This window comes from Nothoprocta perdicaria, unplaced genomic scaffold, assembly GCF_003342845.1.
Source record: "Nothoprocta perdicaria isolate Ctin4 unplaced genomic scaffold, notPer1 scaffold_35, whole genome shotgun sequence".
NCBI lineage: Eukaryota > Metazoa > Chordata > Aves > Tinamiformes > Tinamidae > Nothoprocta > Nothoprocta perdicaria.
This window is the reverse complement of record NW_020455588.1, coordinates 2,097,937-2,117,941: the sequence shown is the minus strand read 5'-3', so window position 1 is coordinate 2,117,941 and position 20,005 is coordinate 2,097,937. Positions and strand designations below refer to the sequence as shown.

Here is a 20,005-nt window from a genome sequence, read left to right as displayed (position 1 = left end):
TTTGGCTAACACCTATTAAGACTAATAGGTGTTAGAGTTAAGTTTTATTAAAATAACAGACCTGAAAATACAATGTTCCTAAGTAGTACTCACAAGTGGTCTTACTCAAAACAGTTTTCACATCCATGTGGTACATTATGATGTACTGTTTATTGCACCAGTGTGCAATGAGCATCACAGATCAGCAATCTGAGCCTCTTAGGAAAAACAAGATGGCTTCACATTTCTCATGGTCACTGCAGATTTCTTCTCAGGCCACTGTTTCTTCCAGTTCAGGTCATAAGAAGATATTTACACCATTTAGCACCAGACAGGTTATTCAGCTAGCAAGTTTCTTAAAATCCCCTTTACAGTTTAGAGAGCAGTTCAGGGTGAAAACTCTCTCTACCTCTACCAACAGTACAGCAGCTCAGAGACATTGTAATGTAAATACTACATAGTGTATTTACATTACAGTAATCAGCAAAATGATGGTGCAACCCTTCTCCACCCCTTATTTTCCCTGTTGCCCACTGGGCATAGAGAGGCAATGTGAAGGAGTGCAACTAGTCATACATTAAATTTTAAAAGAATCTAAGCATATAGAGGCAATTTTAATTTAAGGCTTTTCAAATATGAAATCGTTTGTATTCTGCACTTTTCAAAGCATTTTATCTTTGGTAGAAGTTGTTCTATCTTTCTCAGATCACTAAAGACAAAAAGGTGTAGGAAGTTGCTCAGTAAGAAACAGAAGAAATCCCTGATAACAAACAACAGATGAGATAACAAAGCCTGTGAAGCTCAGCAGTAATTTAGCATCATTCCTATATTATACATGTAACATACCTCGACCTTGCCAAATACGGTATCAATTCTTTTGTGAAGTCACAAGCATGTATACATACAAACAAACATAATTCTGAATCTGCAGTCACACTTTTTTTTCCCAATTGGCATGAAGATGTAAGCAGTAGCATACAAGAAAATAAAATGAAGCACTGTTAACAGGTTTCCCTCAAGGTTCTAAGATGATCAGTAAATTGAAAAGTTCTAATTAACCAAATACCACATCTTAGCAAGAATAAAATACAGTAGCAAATGCTATGGTATTCTTTAAAGGAAGAGGGGAAATCCGTACTCAGAAATAGCACTGTTTTTCACTCAAGCACCTTTACTTTAGATTCTCTAATATCCACTTTCTTAATATAGCTACATTTCTTTCCAACCATCTTATGTTTTTTTCTATATTCTCCAGTGCAATCTGAGATGCTCTCAGCTGTGATATCTCCTCTTTTGCAGACTGAAAAAATAACTTGACCTATTAAAGGGGAAAAAAAAGACATTTCAGTTGATAAAGTGGAGATTATAAACAAACACAATAAGCCATTTTGAAGGTGTGAGTAAAGTTATTACCACTGCAACATAATAAAGTTTGACAGGACCCACCTGGGCTAACACATGGAGAAACGGATTGTGAAGTCTCAAAACTCAACCTATGATCTTAGATAGCTTGGATTAAACAGATGAGTTTTGAAGGGATGAAATAAATGGAATTAATTCATGTTCTATGAGGGTTAGGCACGGGGCAGGGGTATATACATTATTTAAAATTTTAAGTACAGAACTCTCTCCCAAGGAGTTCATAATCCTAAGTCTATAAAGAGCTGCAGGATGATGTACTGCAGAGCACGAATAAAATGAAAACTGATCTGGTTAGACAGCACATTTTCTTTGCACAGCAATGAACCTACCACAGTCACAAGCAACCAAGAATAGGGTCTATTCTAATAGTACCTTAATAGGATACTCTCTCTGGCCAAAATGAATTTAAAATCTAAACAAGCAAGAAAGTAGAAAAAGAAATTTAACATGCAAATAGAGCAGGTGATATGACTGGCAAGTGTCAAGTCCATTTCTCAATAATTTTTGCAGTGCACGGAAGAAATTTTATTGTCCATGAAAATTCTAAAGTGCAAATCAAAAAATGAAAGAGAAATTTAGGAGAGAATAGACACTAAAGGAAGAGATAAAGTGAACGGCCTGATAAGGACAGGTACAGAATGATACTAAGGGGGGAAAAAATGAGGAGGAAGACTATGTAAGCACACAGGTAAATTGATAGGCAAGTATAGACAAAGCTAGAGAAATTTCTCCACGTTTCAGACTTGTTCCATTGACTTGAGCCTTTAGGTGGGTTTGCTAAGAGATGTGCTTCTGTTTTCCTCCTGCTACAACTGTCTGACCCAAATGCTCATTTATACTCGGACAAACCTCTTGCAGTTCCTGTTTTGAAGAAAAGTACGATGTTGTTCCAACTATAATGGTTCTAATTGAGAAGGATCCCAAGGGAAATCTGAAGGAAAAATGAAAAATTAAGGGTCATAAAGTTTATCTGCATGTAAAACGCTGAAAGCACTAAACGTCCACATGAGCTCAACCTGGTTCATACTTCTCTGGACCGCCGCACAGTTTCAGTCTGTAGGTCTCACACACCTTGCAGTATGAAAGGGTAGAAGGCAGCAGTGCTTTGCACCTGAAAGTCAGCAACGTCACTGCCATCTGGGTTTTGTGGAAAATTTGCTTAGAATTGCATGCATTCTTATTGCTGGAGTTTTTGACATCCCAGTGGGGACTGTCCTCACTTCTATCCCCCAGCCTTACAGCCCCGCTTATTTCTTTGTGTTATTGCTAGTCAGTGTGTGGTTTCACTGCAAAAAATATAAGTTTTATCTTTTCTTCCTCTGTTAGCTTTTAACCTCATTGTTGCCAATAGTGACACAAGATGCAGGAACATACAACTGGAGAGTGGATAGACAACGGTAGTCCAGCGGATCTCAAACGAGCTGTTTCAGTGTTTCAGCTCTCCATGATTTCCTGCTTTCCAAAATGTGCAGCTACCTCCCTGACCTGTTATTGCTGTTCATAACCATGGAATACTAACTTGTCTAGTAGCCTGTTCCAATTTTTCTTTACAAAGTTCCATGCAAGGAGTTGTCCAGACGGATTTGTGCTGACTGAATAAATAACTGAAGGCAAGTCTTGAATCTTGATTATATCTCCTTCCATCCCAAGTTCAAGCAGCCTATAGCACAAAAAAAAAAANAAAAAAAAAAAAAAAAAAAAAAAAAAAAAAAAAAAAAAAACACCAAAAAAAACACCACATTATAAAAGCAAGATAAGCCTTGACTATAGAATTACATTTGGAAATACATTTAAAAACATTTGGCAATACATTTTAAGACCAGACCTCTATTGTACTCTCAGCCAGGTTAGAAAAATGAAGCACTTGTTGACCATTTGCAGCTACAGAATGCATTTGTATCTAGCGTCTATTAATTCCAATTGCATATTAAGTATAGTAAGACATTTCAAGGCCTCAGAGCAGAATTTTGAACCATTCTTTCATAGCAGAACAAGCTAATTGAGACTGATTCACCAAACTTATTTACTTTCTTCTTTTATTTCTTAAACTTTCAAATTATCAAGCTGAAAGTCTGATAAATGCAACCTGTATTTTTTCTTAAATTGAGAAACTCAACTAACATCTGCTATTTTCCTTTAAAGAGATTCAACATGTCAAAATACTTTATTTCAAGCTCTTCAATCAAGCTATATCACTCCAAAAGTGTGCCAGATACTAACAAAGATCACGCACCCACTGGAAATAAGTCAGTGAGATCCATATGACCCAAGACATAGTGCAATGAGCAGCAGTGTAAGCAGGAAGTAAATAATAATTTATATGGAATGGTTCTTACCTTGTCAACTTACTAACATCTTTACTGCTTGCCAGAGCTGAGTAGATCTTTCTCTGCTCAGCACCAGATACAGACACTTTATATCTATCCAAAAGAAAATTCCAGCCAGCTGCTGTTTTGGCTCCTACAGAGTACACAGTTCCAAGGATATCAGAGGGAATGTCACTAAATAGAAAAGAAAATTTTATTTAGAGATATATTGGTATTTATTTTTTATGTCTGAAAAAAGAGTGTAAAAAATGTTGAATATAAGGCGGTATATCTTTCCTCAGTAATTATCTCACTGTAATGTACAGAAATGTCCCTCATTTTTAAATTAAATATGATTGATATTCGAGTTTTAAAATAGTCTTGCTATTAATCTAGTGTGACAAAGAGGTACTTTACAGATTTGAATTTCTTCCTTGAAATTATACAATGAATTATCCTGATCCTGCAGAAATTACATTTCTGCCCATTTTGGCACACTACTGAACTTGGTTATAACTCCCTAACACATGTAGCAAAAATAAAATTTCAACAGATGTCGGAAGAACTGCATAATCCATCCATTGATGCATACAAGAGTTATCATGTCTTTGCTTTTCCTATTGTTAGGTGCTGGAAGTTGGCAAGATATAAATCAGTAATGAAAGAAGAATCAACAAACATCTACTACATATGTTCCAAATGAAGAGGGAAAAGAAACGAACTCCACAGAAGCAGCAAGTCCTGCTCTCACAGTGGGCTATAGAGACTCCTCTTCTGTGAAGCTGCCTTGAAATTTTTAAAAAAATATATGGATGCAAGAGTCTCCCAGTCCCAGACAGCATTGTATCCTCATTCTGGGCAATCTTTCAGGGCACACTGATTCTGCTGTGTTTAGGAGAAACTTATCACACAATGAACCACATCAGAAATGGTTTCAGGGATTAGGTGAAGTCTTGTTGAAACTGTAAGAAGTATAACTATACCCCACCATATATCAGATATATAAAAGGATGGCACTACCATTTAGAAGGAACAATTAAGAAGGTAGTGATTAACATATTGTTTTATCCACTGCTTGGAATGGTGATAAAAATCACTGCCTCCTGCTATATTTTTTCCTATATTTCAGATGAACTTTGCGCGTTCTTCACAAATCATTAGTATTTCAACAAATGATTTTTGATCTATTCAGTAAAACTCCACCTCTCTTTTAGCACAAAATGCAAGATGAAAAATAATACGAGTATACAGGTAACTGAAAAAATGACGCAGGAGACAACAACTAGAATACATTACATAGTGTTGCTATATGCTAACACCTCTGCATGAGTTTTCAGCAATGTAGAAAAAGACTTGGAAACTCTAGACCTAAAAATAAGAGCTTGTATCTGGTGCCGAACTAAGAAACTGGTCTGCTAACTCATGCGGCAGAGATTTCAAAGTGTTTATGTAGGCACCTCAAATGAGGAGGAAAACCTCAAGGGACAGGGAACTATGCTTAATAAATTTATGCTTTAAATATACACATTAAAATATGGGGCTTTCTGATGATGCTTCATTTCAAGTAATAAGAACATTTCCATATACTTAATGGGAAACTGCTTTTTGCCCAAAGTCCACATTGTAAAAACAAAATCTCAGGGTAGAGTAGAAGAACCTTAAGCAAAAAGAGACTATAAGAAAAAAAAAATACTTATTTACCTTATCTTTGCACCACTTTCCATGCACTTGTTAAAAAGTTCAGTTGCCTTCTGGACACAAGGAAGATACTGCAGGTCACATGCGAGCTCTAGAAGACTGGAACGAAGCATTCTTTCAGAAACAGAGCCCTCATCACTCCAGGTCTGCTTGTCAATCACTGGTTTAAAATACTGCAAAATGTACCGCTGCAGAGAGAACATGGTAGTGTTCATTTACAAGGAATGACTTTCGCTATACTAAGACTAGTTAGGATTTCGAGTAGAATTAGTAACTGAGCTCAAAGAGCAGCATTTTATATGCAAATCATTAGATTTACTACAGATAACACATTTTCTGAAGTAGAGGGAATGTGCTATCTGTCACTACAAAGCATCAATAAAAACAAAGGCAGATTATGTTAACAAGTAAATATACAAACTAACAAATACACCTATAAAATGTTACATGGTTCTGGACTCAGATACGAACCTTTAGACTTTCTGTGAGATCAGAAATATTTCTCCTCTCCATCATGCGATAGATCACTTCCAGGCAGCCCAGGCCTTCCAGCAGTGCGATGTTACTTGTCTCGTGCTGCAGATACCGTGTTAGATCCAGGGCTCTGTTCAGTGACAATCTCCCTGCACTAAGACATAGTTTAAATAGAGTCAATGCCTTTCTAATCACACATGGAAAGAGGGTGGGGGATAGCTCTGACATTATTTGTGTTTATTTCTGGGTCTTGAATTTAAAAGAAAGATCAACTATTCATAATAGTTCTCAAAAAAAAAAAAAAAAAAAACAGAATAAATAACATTGGCTAGAGAAAAAAACAACTATCCTCATGAAAGTCTGCTTCTACAGTCTAAGATTCTTAAGACTTTGGACACTCTGAGATCACAGGGAGCATCTGGGAGACTTTCATTTAGGTTTAGGGACAGGGGAGCATCTGGGAGGCAAGACAGAAGCCTTGCTTTCATTTTAAGGGAAGAACTGGTACTACCTGACCAACTGAAAAGCATCGTGGATCAGATTTGCTCTGTCTTTGTAGTTGAAGAGGGTGTGATTCTCATTCAGTAGTTTAATTATATTGTCCCATCCACTTCCCTCATAATGTACAATGTAATAACCATTCATGTCCACATTGAATTTCACCCAGCTGACGTCTTCCTCCAATTTTATCATATCTAGGAGCCGGAAAAACATTTTTAAAACAATTAAACAGATACATTAATGGTATTTCCTAAAATGCATAAGAGCATTTATACTTCAAAAAAGTGATCTGAAACATACAGGAAGATTTCAAAGCATTCCTTTTGAAATCCTTAAAATTAGTAACAATTAAATTAGTCTGTTAAAAAGACACACATGCATACACATACATGCAGAGCTGACCTTTTAAATATTACGGGGGTTTTTTTTGTAAGTAGTCAGACAATAAAACAAATATCTTCCTGTAGTAGGACAGTAGTAGGAAATATATTACTCATCTATTTCATTAGTGTCTTTAGCTATTCACAGAAAGAAAACTGGCATAAAGAAGGGGACTTTTTTACCTCGTACAGGCTAAGTTAATACAAAATGTCACACTTAAGAAACATTAACAATGGTGTATTTGGTGATGATGCTGGTCTGTCAATATACCAGAAGAGCTATTCTGAAGCAAAACTTCCTCTTTAGAAATAGCTGACAGCACCATGTTCACAACGTGTAAAGACAGCACAAGATATTCTTGTTAGAACCTACAGGAATTCTAATTTCACATTTAGTTTAGCCTCGTTTTTTAGTTTATTCAGAACAAGTTTTACTTTCCTGGCTCAGCCACTGGATGGAAATATTATCTGTTTTTGCCAAATCCTATAAACAGAAGCAATAATGAAGGGGTAGCACATGGTAGCAGGTATCAAGATAAATTTATCTGCAACCTGAATGATTCTTCATTAAGTGTCTTCCAGTATTTTTGGAATGGCTTGTGATGTATGTCAAAGGAACATACCACAGGAACCTGAGAAGTAGAAAGGAACAAAATGAGAATGTCAATAGTTTTTTAAACATTTGAAATGTTTCTCATAAATGCCCCAATAAAGACCCTGCATTTACCCAGCTTGCATTGAGGACCACTGAGGATCTTCTGGGAAAATGCCCTTCAAAAAGCGTTCCTGTTTTATTTTGATTCTCTTCCAGTTTTGTTCAACAATAATCAATGGAAGTCCTTGCTGAACAGTCCAGGTATCCATTATCTCGGCAACATCAAAGTGTTCACTGAGGTAATAGTCATACTGAGAAAAATGCAAAACAAAACAAACATTTTTTACTCAGTTATTTCCTGTCTCTTTTCAGATGATGTTATCAGATGGCGTCAGCAATCAGGAGGAACACATTCATTTACTGAAAAATTCCAGCCATTTCCACAGCATCTAAAGAAAAACCTTGAAATACTTAGGTATATAGAGTGAGGGTAATATATGAAAACTGATGATCTTCTTTTACACTAGTAAACTACGAAAAAAAAATCCAAACCCATTACAGTAAGAATTGAATTGACATCATCTTCTTGCCTACAGTTCCAAGTCTCTTGTAATTAAAATGAAATAAAAAGATGAAGTGCAGATTTTCTGAAAAGGCTGAGGGCCCCTCAGCAAAGCTTATATATCATATATTTTCAAGCTAGATAAATGTATTTTAATCAACCTTGACCTTATCCTTAACAGTGGAGCAGCTGTTAGAAAAGATTCTTAGAGACACTTGGGCTGTTTTGCAGCAGACTAAAGAAGCAGCTATAAATTCAACTTAAAACTAAAACTGTAAAATAAAAGAGTCAGAACACAACAGAGAGAATCTTTCAAAACAAATGTTAAGAATCTATCAGTCACTGCTTCTGCTACAGGAAGGTTGGCAGCCCCACAGCCACAACAACAGGTTGTCCCCTTAAGGCTCACATGAGTTTTAAAGGGCAATGCCTTTGCAGTTAAATTGAGCCTTTTTCCTCAATGGATATGCAACTAGAGATACAGAGTCCACTTTCACACAGATACAGAACAGTTGTATAATTTTACTCCATCTTGCTAAAGTACGCTTACTTCAATGAGACAGACAGTATGAACTCTCCATTCAATATACATCAGCAATCATGACTAAACTAAAAAGAATTGCAATCTATTATCAATATACAGAAATTGCATAAAACTAAAGAAATTCATGCACTCACCACATGTTGAGCAGACTCACTTTTTCTATAACAGTATTTACCAGAAGTAAAATCCTCTTCAGAACAAGTCTGTAAAATACAGCATCAGCAAGTCATATTGAAAATATCCTTTCCTGTTTTCTTAACTTCTCATTATTCGTGCCAACCATTCTTGAGTATACGAAAAACTGCAGCCCCTGTTATGAACCCCTTTAAAGTATGTATCACTGTAAAGAGGCACTAATGCCCTCATTTGTGTCCATAGCTTACTGTCAAATTCTTCTGCTGAAACTGTACCTGAAAAAAAAAATGAAATATTCCCTTCTCTAAGCATTAGCTATTATGAACAGCCAGCTTCAAAATACTCTTCTATACTTAGCATTCAGATCTGTCATTAAAAAATTACCATTTAACCTTGGTCCCCCTCTTCTTATCCTCACTTTCACAACTCTGTTCTTCCCCGATTTGTCTGCTTTTTCACAATTTAAGCTACGAGTGCTCCAATTGCTCTTTTGAAACTCTTTAGGCAGACTTCAGTTGAATACTAAATCAAACACACTTCTAATGAATTAGGCTTCTTAATGTAAATAAGATTAACAGTGCTAATAATCCAAACTCTAAGAATCAGTCAGAACAAAACTTTCTTTTGCGTGATCCTTACAGATTTCACAGCTTTTAAGAACAACCGTAAGTTTTTTTTTCCCTTCTTTTAATTTGTTATTCTTTCAAATATAAAATAATATAAAAAAAATATAAAATATGCGGAAAATAAAGCCTTACCATGCTATGCTATTTCCATTGTATTTGCTCAGCTTTTGTTTCTTATTTTATTCTACTTAGTCATTGTCTTGAGAACTATAATTAGATTTATTATCAGCTATAGATATAAGCACAGCCATGAGAAGTCAAGTTTTAAAGTCTGACTTTAATGACATGGATGTTGTTGTCTGATGTTAGAATCAAACAGCCAATGCTTCCTTCCCTTTAAACTTTGAATATACAAAATGTGATGCATCAATGCATCATTATTAGGTTCCTTTGTCTATGAACTAAATATATTGGTGGATTTCCGCTTACTGATTAGGCTATATATATATATGAGAAAAAAAAAGCCCTTCTTTATAAAGGTGCTCACTGTTTCTTGAAAGCAAATGGGTTCACATTATTATATATGAAGTCCAGCAAATCTGCGCACCTACTGTTAAAACTTCAGAACTTCAGTTATGCCTTTGAAGATGTATTCAAGAGACCTCAGATATAACAAGTGAGTTAACATGAGTGTTACAATATTAGATATAATCCATTACAGCCCAGTAGCCCTCTGTTATCCATGAGGGAGTTACATGACCTTCAATCTAACAAACTAGCTTGTTACTTGTAGCTTTTTACTGAAGAGCTAGACTATGGCGGCTTCCTTCCTTTCATTCCATACTTTGTTTGCTGATCTTTCTAACAAAATGATACAATAAATTCAAAATATGAACACAACTGCAACAACCACTTGTATCAATTGCTATTTTCTCCAGTATGGAAATCATCTGGTGTCTGATGTAGCACAAGGATTCCCACTGAATTAGAACTTGTATTGAGGTTACTACCAGGCTATATTAGTCCACAGGACATTCACATCAGATGACCTGAAGCCATTTAATGAAGTTTTTTTTCTCTTATTATTTCAATTCATATTTCCAAATACCAAGCAGAGAGAATCTACTTCTTAACCTAGCTCCACACTTGCAGCCAAATCACACAAGGTGGACCTGAGGAGGAATTTGTAGCAGTAAATGTTTCTGCAACACTCTCCTGTCAAATGACCAAACCAACTTGCCTCTCAAACTTTTAATCTTTCAGAGATACGGAGGAAAATATTCAATTAAATATGTTTAAAATGACTGCCTCCTGACTAGCATTTATGTGGACATAAATTGCAATAAAGATGAGAAGTAAAATCTACTTTCCACAACAGAATTTCTGTACCACCTATAGTCTCAAAACACACAGGATTTAAACTGCACAGGCTTTGGGCTTGCTGTCTACTCAGAAAGAGTTTATTCACAAATTTGTGTTTACTATCACGAGATGTATCAATCAAAAATAGCCAAAGGGAACTTACATTAGCCAAGCTGTCCCAAAGGTCCTTGCTCTTTGCATTTTTATAGCTGTACTTCTTTAAGTAATGATTTATCCCATTCCGAAATACCTCCTCAGTCAGAAAGTCCCTCAGCATATGCAGAATACAAGCCCCCTACACAAACAGATTGAACACAGCTAGATCAGCAGGTAAATTCTAGTCTCTCAACAGCTAGAGCTATATTGAAGAGCAACACAAAGCTACTAAAACAAGCAGATTTTTAATAGCTCTTCAAATTTTGGATAAATGGGGACTGAGATCAAGGCATAATCACTGTCTGTTTCACAGAGGAAATGTGTTTGTGATGAAGCTCAGAAAGCTCTGTGTGAAGTTCTTGGTGGCTGATAAAAGGATAATCAAGAGTTATCAGACTGACTCAAGAATGGGCAAATTGGTTTGAAATGGGTAAATTGGTCCTTGCCTAATACAAGGACTAGGGGAGGATGCAAGCTGGCTAAGGAAATAGTACAGGATTGATCAAGCAACATGACATTTGCGGCTACAAACCAATCTCATTGAAAAAAAAAATATGTGTGTGTATATATATATATATATACACACACACACACACATATATAAAATGACCGTTTGTTCTGTATGCAGCAGCAGACCAAAATTCAAATGCGTTTTTAAAGGTATGTTTTCCCTTCATATTTTAAGATATATGTCAACAAGCCAGTAAAAATAATCTCTGTTAAGGTGCTGCAGAAAGACTTGAAAGAACTTTATGAACAATGAAAGAACTTTATTTACTTATTTTGACTATCGTATAAGAGGATTTAATTGGAATGTTTTAAAGTATGGAAATTCCATATTCACTAGCATCCTCTTTCTTTCCTTCAGTGATCTGGAATGGTGTTTGTTCACAGCATGACAGAGTAAACTGTGAATATTTAACATCTCCAGATAAAAATCTGTATGCAATTTTAATGCCAACTTTTAAACAACATTTCCAGGTCAGATTTTCCTTTCACAGTATCTGCATATAAGCCAGTGTCATTGTGGTCATTTATAGTAGTCAAAAAAAAATGTAAAAATGTCCATTCAAAGTCCAGGTTCCATTATCTGGAAAAACACCCTTAAATGCAAAACCAACTCACCTTGTTATAAGAAATAGTATCAAACATTTCTTTAATCTGAGTTGGGTTTTCTGCTCTTGAAGATATTGGATGTGATGAGTTCACAGCATCCCTTCCCATTGCTGCAAAGCAGGTATCTAATAAATAATCATTCTGAGAAAATTTTCAAAACAGGTTATTTACAGATTAATTCACAAAGAAGCACACTGAATTACAACACTCAGCAAATTTTCATCTGTTATACTGACCACTTGCAACTCAGGATATGTAGCATCAACAGATATGAATTCCATGTATCTTGCAAACCCCTCGTTCAGCCAGATGTCATTCCACCATTCCATGGTGACTAGATTACCAAACCACTGAAATAGATTTACACACATATTCATGAGTAACTAAAGAGAGTACAAAGGATTTAAAGCAGCCTTTGCTGGCTGTAACAGCTGTGTCTGTGTGTGTGTGTCTGTGTGTAGGTACGCGCGCACACTGTGTGCAAATATTTCTGCCAAGAGAATCAGAAAAACTACTTCGTACAACTAATAACAAAACTATAAAGTCCAATGAAGAGTGGATAACTCTTCTCTGCTATACAGGGCAGGGAAAACCTTGACCGAATCTGTTCGGTGCTCACTCCTATGCAGTAGATTATCACATCAGTCTTAGCTGTGGCTTCTCCCTGCTCTGCTCCAGGATACTATCTTGGGTACAGTACAACATTCAGAAAGTCAGTAGAGGAAGAGCACCTGAAATTCTCAAAATGAAGGATGATACAGGGAACAACTGCCCTAGAAGACATAAAACCTCTCAAATCAATTCTGTCTTCACAAACCCCAGGCATAAGAGGACCAAAAGAATGATAGAATGATTTCAGCCAAGTGTACTAGAGTGAGCCCAATCTTCTGCTCAAAAAGAGAGGGGAGAAAAAAAAAAAAAAAAAAAAAAAAAAAAAAAAAAAAAAAAAAAAGCATTAGGGCTGCATCAAGGATTAGGCTGGCCAACCTGCACCCTTTAACTTACCAATCTAAGTAGTGATCTTAGGGCCAGTGAGACTATCATCAAGAACAGTCTGAGAGAATTTTGCCAAAGTATAGGGATATGCTATTGGGACTATTTTCAAGAGGTAGCTAGTAAGAGAGATATCTATTTTTAGGCTCACTTAGAGCTCTGTCTGCAATAATTTATTTATCTATATTAGCTATCACAGCACAGTATATAATTATAGACAATTATTAGCTATGATAGCTAACAGGCCTATACTTAACAACTAGAGCAATTAGAAACTTAAAGATAATCTACAAATTAACAGAAAACTCCTTTTTTAGGCTCAGTGTGATTTTTGGTATGTTGTCACTAGCTGTCAAATGTTCTGAAGTGTGGTATTAAGTTCCTAATTTCACTTCACACTTTATTTCTTCAGTAACCACTCATAAGTGACAAGTACTTCACAGATGGTTCTTCATGGACATGCATACTTCGTGTTATCTACTGTGGTAGAAAAAGGCTGTCATCCCTAGGAGTGTGCTGAGCCAAGAGAAGGAAAGGCTGGATTCATTTCCTTCCTGTATTTTATCATCCACAAAGGAAAGATGAAGTATAGTTACCTAAGTACTGTGAATCAATGGATGCAGAGATCATTCCTCAAAACAAAAACCAATTGTTTTATAACCAATACTATACATAATACCAGGTCCTAATAAACCACATATTATGAATTATCAAAAATTGACAACCTGATGGGCCAGTTCATGTGCTACCACCAGAGTCACCCAAAGTTTGTCAGAAGCCGAAGATGTTTCAGGATCATAAAGCAGAGAAGTCTCTCTGTATGTAGTCAGGCCCCAGTTTTCCATAGCTCCTGACTGGAAGTCAGGGACAGCAACAAGATCTGGGGAAAATAAACAAACAAACAAGTTACCTATTTTGATACGTAGAAGTCCAGTATCATTGCTTTGTTCTAGTAAACAACTGAATAAAAATGTCCCCACTAATGGCCTGATTTGGTGCCTCTTGGATTCAGCATGAATCTAGTAACAGGAATGGAGCTGGTCCAGACCCACTATGACCTCAGTAAAACAGTAACATGCAAAAATAATGTAGTAACTTTGAATAACTTCAAGGAAATGATTTTCAAAGACGGAGGAATTATCTTGTCACTGTGTCACAGTGAATCTTCCATCAAAAATTCTGAAATGTAAAATGTTTTGCTGTGCAGTATCTGTGTATTACAAAGAAGCAAGAGTTACGCTAAAAGAAGCATCAACCTGTCATAGACTTTGGCTGTCATTTTTTTAAGAATCCTTATAATTCTCTATTGCTTAAGGATGTCATTTGCTCTCTGTCCCATTTCTAACATAAACCACACATTAGCAAGGCCCTTTGAAACAGAAAAAAAATCTCAAAAAGATTATAGCAGGAGTAAGAGAATATACATTACGTATTTCCTCACTTCCCTCATCTTTCTTGTCTGCTTTGTCTTTTTTTGTCTCAAAGTTCACTGTGATTGAGAAAATGCATCTTCACAATTTTAGTAATGAATTTCTTTTAGATAATACATAAATAACAAGTAGCAATAATGCTTTCAACATACTTTATCTCATATAACCTTACAGCAGGCAGAGTTATCAAATTATTTTCAACTCTTTACCTTGTTTTGGAAGTGGGTAAGAGATACCAAAATACTGCTCATAAAATTCTAGTATCTTGATAGCAACTTCCAGTGCATAGTGGGCTTGGGTCAGCTTCTCTGGATTAGCATATACAGACACCTGTTAGTTAAACAGAATTTCAGTAGTGGCTCAAGCACAACACTAAAAGTTGTTAAGAAGTTTTTCATCTAGTTTATCAGAAGGAACTACATCACATTCCTCTAGACAGATGAAAAATGTCTCCAGAATGTGCCTATAAAATAACAACATGCCTGTACATTCTCACTCACATTCTGTATCTTCAGTAACGCAGGCAAGCACCTGTGTGACCTTCTGAGTACAGTCTACATTTCTAACTACATTTGACTCCTAATTTTTCACCAAAGAAACTGATTACTTTGGAATGGTGTTATGCATAAACCAGTATAATCGACAGTTATGGTATGGTTAAATATCAGCCTTCTTTACTGTTCAGAGACAAAATAATGAAGGAGGAGAAATGGATAATTTATTTCAAAGTCTTAGAATACTGTTAAAGATCAAAAATAAGAGTTATATTTTTTTTGATATCTTGATTTCTTAGATTTTTGTTATGTGATCTCCTTTTCTCTCACATTCTTAGTTCTTTTCAAATCACCTTTTCATTTTTAGTCAGGATACTCTACCCCTCTCTGGCCAAGGAGGAAGGAAATTTATTTCTTCTGCTCCAGCTGAAAATGTTCCTTGACAATAGTTTACAACAGGATGTTCTGATACCAAATTATCACTTAATCTCTCAGTTGTTAAAGAAACAAGCTGATGGAATTTAAGTAAAGAGCATGGTAACAGATAACCAGCTGATTATAGCTACAAATTTACAAATTTTGTAGTTAAAAATTATGAAGCAGAGAAGACATTCCCTAACAATTTGTATCAGTGTTACAGTAATAACTTGCAATGGAGCTTGCTAAAACATACAGAATTTCTCTCTAAATGGCAGTTCACACATATATTCAGAGCTGTTCTTCCCATCTATTTTAAACTCAGAGTTCCATAATAATAATGTATGGCGATAGTACACAGCACATTTGCTCAATTCACATTTCTTTTAACTATAATTGACATTTCTTTTAACTATAACCTTGTGCTGTATTTACACCAGCGTGCAACTGTATTGATTTCAATGAGGATATTTTTGATTTACTTGAGTAATAATTTCTTGGCTTAAAATAACCAGTATTTTGAAAACTATTACAGAACAGACACGGAAGACCAAATACATTCACAGAAGCCAATAAATAGGATATGTACAATCACACCTGATTTATCCTGAAAGTTTTATAAACAAATGTCATTCATCTTCAAACCTACCACAATTCCTGATGAAGTTGTGCCACTGATTGACTGGAAATCACTAATTATAAATGCCACCAAATAGGTACTCATTTTAACAGTCTCTGCAAAATGATCTTCGAACAGATTGCTGCCTAGTTTCAAAGTCTTTAACTAGAGGGGATGGAAAAAGATACATATTATACACTGTTTTTCTTCTATATATTTAACTTTTCTTAAGTCACCTTTTAATTAGTTTAATGCAACAGTGCTCAACATAACATGAGAATCAACGAGAAAACAAACACAAAGCAAGTTTCCAAAGATAAGAGCTAATACACCATTTCATTTACTCCCTTGCATTTTTTTTCTGTGTGTTTAAAAGCCAACCACAGACAAAATTCAACACAATTTGACAAGTTGGGTCGTTAGATTTTTATTCTGCATCCTGTAAGTGTAGAAAGCTCCTGTAATTCAGAACACCACACTAGATATTTCTGCAACACTGCATAAAGGAGAGGGAAAAAAAAAAGAAAGAAATATCCTATTCTTTGCTAACAACTATTCTGTAAAATATATGTTACACTTAAAGGCCAGAGGGCATCACTACAGCCTATTAAATAACAAAGGCAATGAGAATATCCTTGTGTATATGACTAGAGATGCTACTAAAGGTATAAAAACAAACCTCCAATACCCTTCAATAGAGAATTCTTCATACTACTGACTTGTTGAATAACCTATATGAAGAATAGGTTCAGTCATTTATACCAAAATGTTATTTATACCAGTCTTTTATACCAATACTAGTCATATTATATCAATATACCATTATACTTTCCCAGCCATTAGGAAGTAGTAAGTGCTTTCTAATATTCAGAGTACTGGGCATAAAACAATCCTTTGCATGACACAGTAAATCTATAAACTCCACTCTACTAGGTTCATTAAAAAGGCATAGAAAGAGGTTAAAGGTTTTAAGATGAACTCCTCCACAGATCACCTTTGGCATATTAGATATTGCCACATGTTGCTCTTCTCTCCGAATCCTTATTGTATAACTGGCTTTAAAGGATGGTTCATCAAAACATGGGAATGCCATGCGGGCCGAAGTTGGTTCAAAATGAGTAGAAGCCAGCAATCTGGAAGAATAGAGAAAGCTTTTTTTTTTTTTTTTTTTTTCCTTCTTTTTCAAATAGAGTATTTTATCGTCTACCATAGCAACCGTAACTCAGCCACCATCAAATTAAATCCATTAAATAAAGCTTTTAGAAGAAACCTAAACTGCTATGCAAAAATGAAGCATTTCGAAGCATTTGATTCAGAAGGTACATTTCTATCAGAATTAGCTAAAAACACCATACACAGGTCCTCTGATCCTAAGGCAATCCAAATTGTGGTATTTTTACTCCTGCCATTTTTAAGATCTATTTATGACAGTTTCAAAAATAGCTAACGTGGTGACACACATGCAGTTATGCAGTTGGCTCCCTTTAGAGCTGATGGAAAGAACTGGCATCCTCCAAAGAATGATTAAATCCTGTTTTATTTAGGCATTCATAAAAAGGTATTTTCTCTTCAATGACTACAGAGAAATCCCAGATTCCTCAGTTTGATGCATCAGCTTGCACCATATGTGTAGCCCAACAAGTGTTCTTGCTGCTACTGCTTTTGCTTGACAGTAACATACAATCATATTAATGATCATATTTGTAAGGGAAGGGGCTACAGATGAAGCAAACATCGTATCATACTGTAGTCTATTGGTCTATCGTTGTCTCTCTTTGTCTCTCTAAATCCTTTCATTGATAATCTACTTATAATTCTAAATGATAAAAATAGCCATATGTAGATAATGCATATTTTGATATAACAGACATTTTACAATTCATCATTTGTAATATATGAAAACTTTTGATACACATGCAAATAAACAGCAATTTCTGTTTAGTCATAGTAATTCTTTTGTAATGTTACAATATTTTATGCAATCAATGAAAAATAAAATACTATTTTTACTAATGGTTTTAAAAATTAGATTTATCAAGAGAGTGGTGGCAAAATTGTTTCTGTGTTATATAAATGAACAAGTACAACTTTACGATTGTATGTGTAAGCCTTAGAAACTTATCTCTATTGCCACAGAAGTGGAAGCAATCCGTAAAATAAAGACAGGAAAATATAATATTACCTTATCAGAACACAAACCCTGGCACTTTTAAGTGCTTTTATTCACAAATATTCATGTAAGAAATTTTCTTGTGTGAAAACTTTAATATTCCCTGCTTACCTTGTTTGACCATTCCTGGTTTTGTAGGTGCTTTTATAGAACCCATAGAAGCCATCGGAAAGATTGGCAATATAGTTAATTGAAAGGAAATAATTCTTATCCACCTGAAGAGGTTCAGTGGTCAGAAAGGCAACTTGCTCATGTGGAGGATATTCTAAAACTTGTAGCTGTTTAACATCTGCTTGTCCCTTTCCATTTTCCTGTTCAATGAATGCTTTAGTGATTTCCAACTGTTTACTGTGCAAGACTACAGCTCTGCTTTCCTGCGTTACACTGATTTCAATCTTCACAGTGCCTGTGAATACTGATGAAGTCAGGTTGGGGTGGATGAGAAGATCATAGTGGACTGGAATTGTTGAGCCTGGAAGCCTTAGCTGGTTCCAAGGAAAAGGCTGCCCATTTGTTGATTCAGGGAAAGTTACATTCTTTTCTCCATTAAGAGAATAATTAATTCCAACCAAACTCAAAAGATACAGTAGTGACAACATTGCTATCAGTCAACAAAATGGGGTTTTTTTTTGGTGATTATTTTGCTTTTTTGGCACTGGTGCTTGTTCAGCATTTCGTTTTGGCTAATAAAAATGTCATGAAATATCTTCTGCAAATGAAAACTTCAGCAGAGTGCCTTGGATAAATTATCCTGAAAAAAAGAATGGCAGAAATAAGAATTCTTCAAACACAATCCAGGAATCTGCGGTGGGGCCTACCTTTATTTCTGTGTGTCCCTAAGAACAGTCTGCTTGTTCACAACAATTTCATCTATTGCTCTGTAGGGCCTAGTGTCACCTTTTTAAATACATCACACTCTTCAACAGTATATTCTGTTGGATGGAACTCTCCTATATTCAACAGTGCAATACTCAAAAGTATGCGCAACTATAAATGCTGTGGCACCGATTAGAATCTGATAAAATACCAGAGCAATTTACTGACATTTCAAACATTTTCTTGCCTCCGCAGTATTTGCGCATAGGGGGACAATATACGTAAACTTATAAATAAACGCAACAGTGTTTATGATTGCTCATAGCCTTCTAGTTACACTGTACGAACACCACAGGACGCTTTTCACCTGAGTGAGAACGGCAGTTCTGGAGAGCTTCTGATCCCTGACCATGTAACACTTTTAAGACTTTTACTTTCAAACCTTTTAACAATAAAATCACTCACCTTCCCAATTACGTACTCCAAGCACACCACATTCAAAAACTATTCAAACGTTATACCTGTTACAACAGCATCTGCAAGTATTAAGAGAAATGATGTTGCATGTTAAGAAGGAAATTAAGGAAAAACTGCACATATAAGGTTCTTTAGAGTACTAGAAGTGTTCTAGACTACTAGAAGAGAGTATTTTAAGCTTTTCAGAATAACGATTATTCTCTTCCTGAAGCTTTGCTACAGCCCTGAAAAAAAAACTCCCATGTGATCAAGTTCTAAAACACGGAAAGGGCTTCCTTACCGCTTAATCTTCCATTAAGAGAAAGAAATTACGCTCCTGCAGGGAGCCTTTAATGCCTGGTTTTGGCCAAGCCCTCGGTGGCTGTTGCTGAGCTCACCCGAATATAAAACCTCGCCAAAAGAACCCGAAATCGCCCCTGTTAGATAGCCAGCCCAAACGGCCCGCGGTTTGTTCTCACACAGAAAGATAAACACGCGCATTTTACCAGAAAAGTACCAAGTTCAACCAAGCTACGCTTAAAACTACCACCCGGCGGCGGGGAAGCCCGAGGCCGCGGGCCTGGGCTCCGTCCACCGCGCCTGCCCAGCCCAGCCCGCCCGGGGCGCCCTAACAGCCCTAACGGTCGCAACGGCCGCCGCTCCTACCCGTGCCGGCCGGCGCGATGGCGGAAGGGGCGCGGCGCGGCCCGCAGCGGCGCTTTCGCTTTCCCCTTCCCCTCCGCCTTCGCTTTCGCTTTGGCTGCGTGCGCGGGGCAGGTCCGCCCGCCTTGCCCCGCAGGGCCCCCCGCGTGCC

The 20,005-nt window shown here is 36.3% G+C and overlaps 1 protein-coding gene across 3 annotated transcripts; it reads right to left on the bottom strand.

Annotated features, from left to right (window-relative positions):
• Positions 1–577: 577 nt before the first annotated feature.
• LOC112951388 (endoplasmic reticulum aminopeptidase 2-like) lies at positions 578–19,902 on the bottom strand. Of its 3 annotated transcripts, none has more exons than XM_026044068.1 (20): positions 19,858–19,902; positions 19,201–19,271; positions 18,031–18,670; positions 16,744–16,882; positions 15,780–15,914; positions 14,429–14,549; positions 13,515–13,669; positions 12,033–12,146; positions 11,806–11,937; positions 10,688–10,819; positions 8,596–8,664; positions 7,488–7,666; positions 7,313–7,392; positions 6,391–6,574; positions 5,877–6,033; positions 5,409–5,593; positions 3,738–3,902; positions 2,921–3,061; positions 2,251–2,332; positions 578–1,297 (listed from the first exon to the last, which is right to left on the bottom strand). In XM_026044068.1, the coding sequence occupies exons 3-20, from the start codon at positions 18,516–18,518 to the stop codon at positions 1,151–1,153; spliced, it is 2,805 nt and encodes a 934-aa protein (XP_025899853.1). In that variant the 5' UTR covers positions 18,519–18,670; positions 19,201–19,271; positions 19,858–19,902; the 3' UTR covers positions 578–1,150. The 3 variants fall into 3 exon arrangements, with proteins under 3 accessions (XP_025899853.1, XP_025899854.1, XP_025899855.1); XM_026044069.1 differs by lacking the exon at positions 19,858–19,902 and adding an exon at positions 19,493–19,504; XM_026044070.1 differs by lacking the exon at positions 19,858–19,902 and having other exon boundaries at positions 19,257–19,272.
• Positions 19,903–20,005: the final 103 nt, after the last annotated feature.

Coding starts and splice junctions, on each gene's coding strand:
- LOC112951388 (XM_026044068.1), bottom strand. CDS start 18,518: ATGTTGTCACTACTGTATCTTTTGAGTTTGGTTGGAATTAATTATTCT. Junction 15,915..16,743: donor CAATATCTAATATGCCAAAG/GTGATCTGTGGA, acceptor CATCCCCTCTAG/TTAAAGACTTTGAAACTAGG. Junction 1,298..2,250: donor CAAAACAGGAACTGCAAGAG/GTTTGTCCGAGT, acceptor CCCCTTTAATAG/GTCAAGTTATTTTTTCAGTC.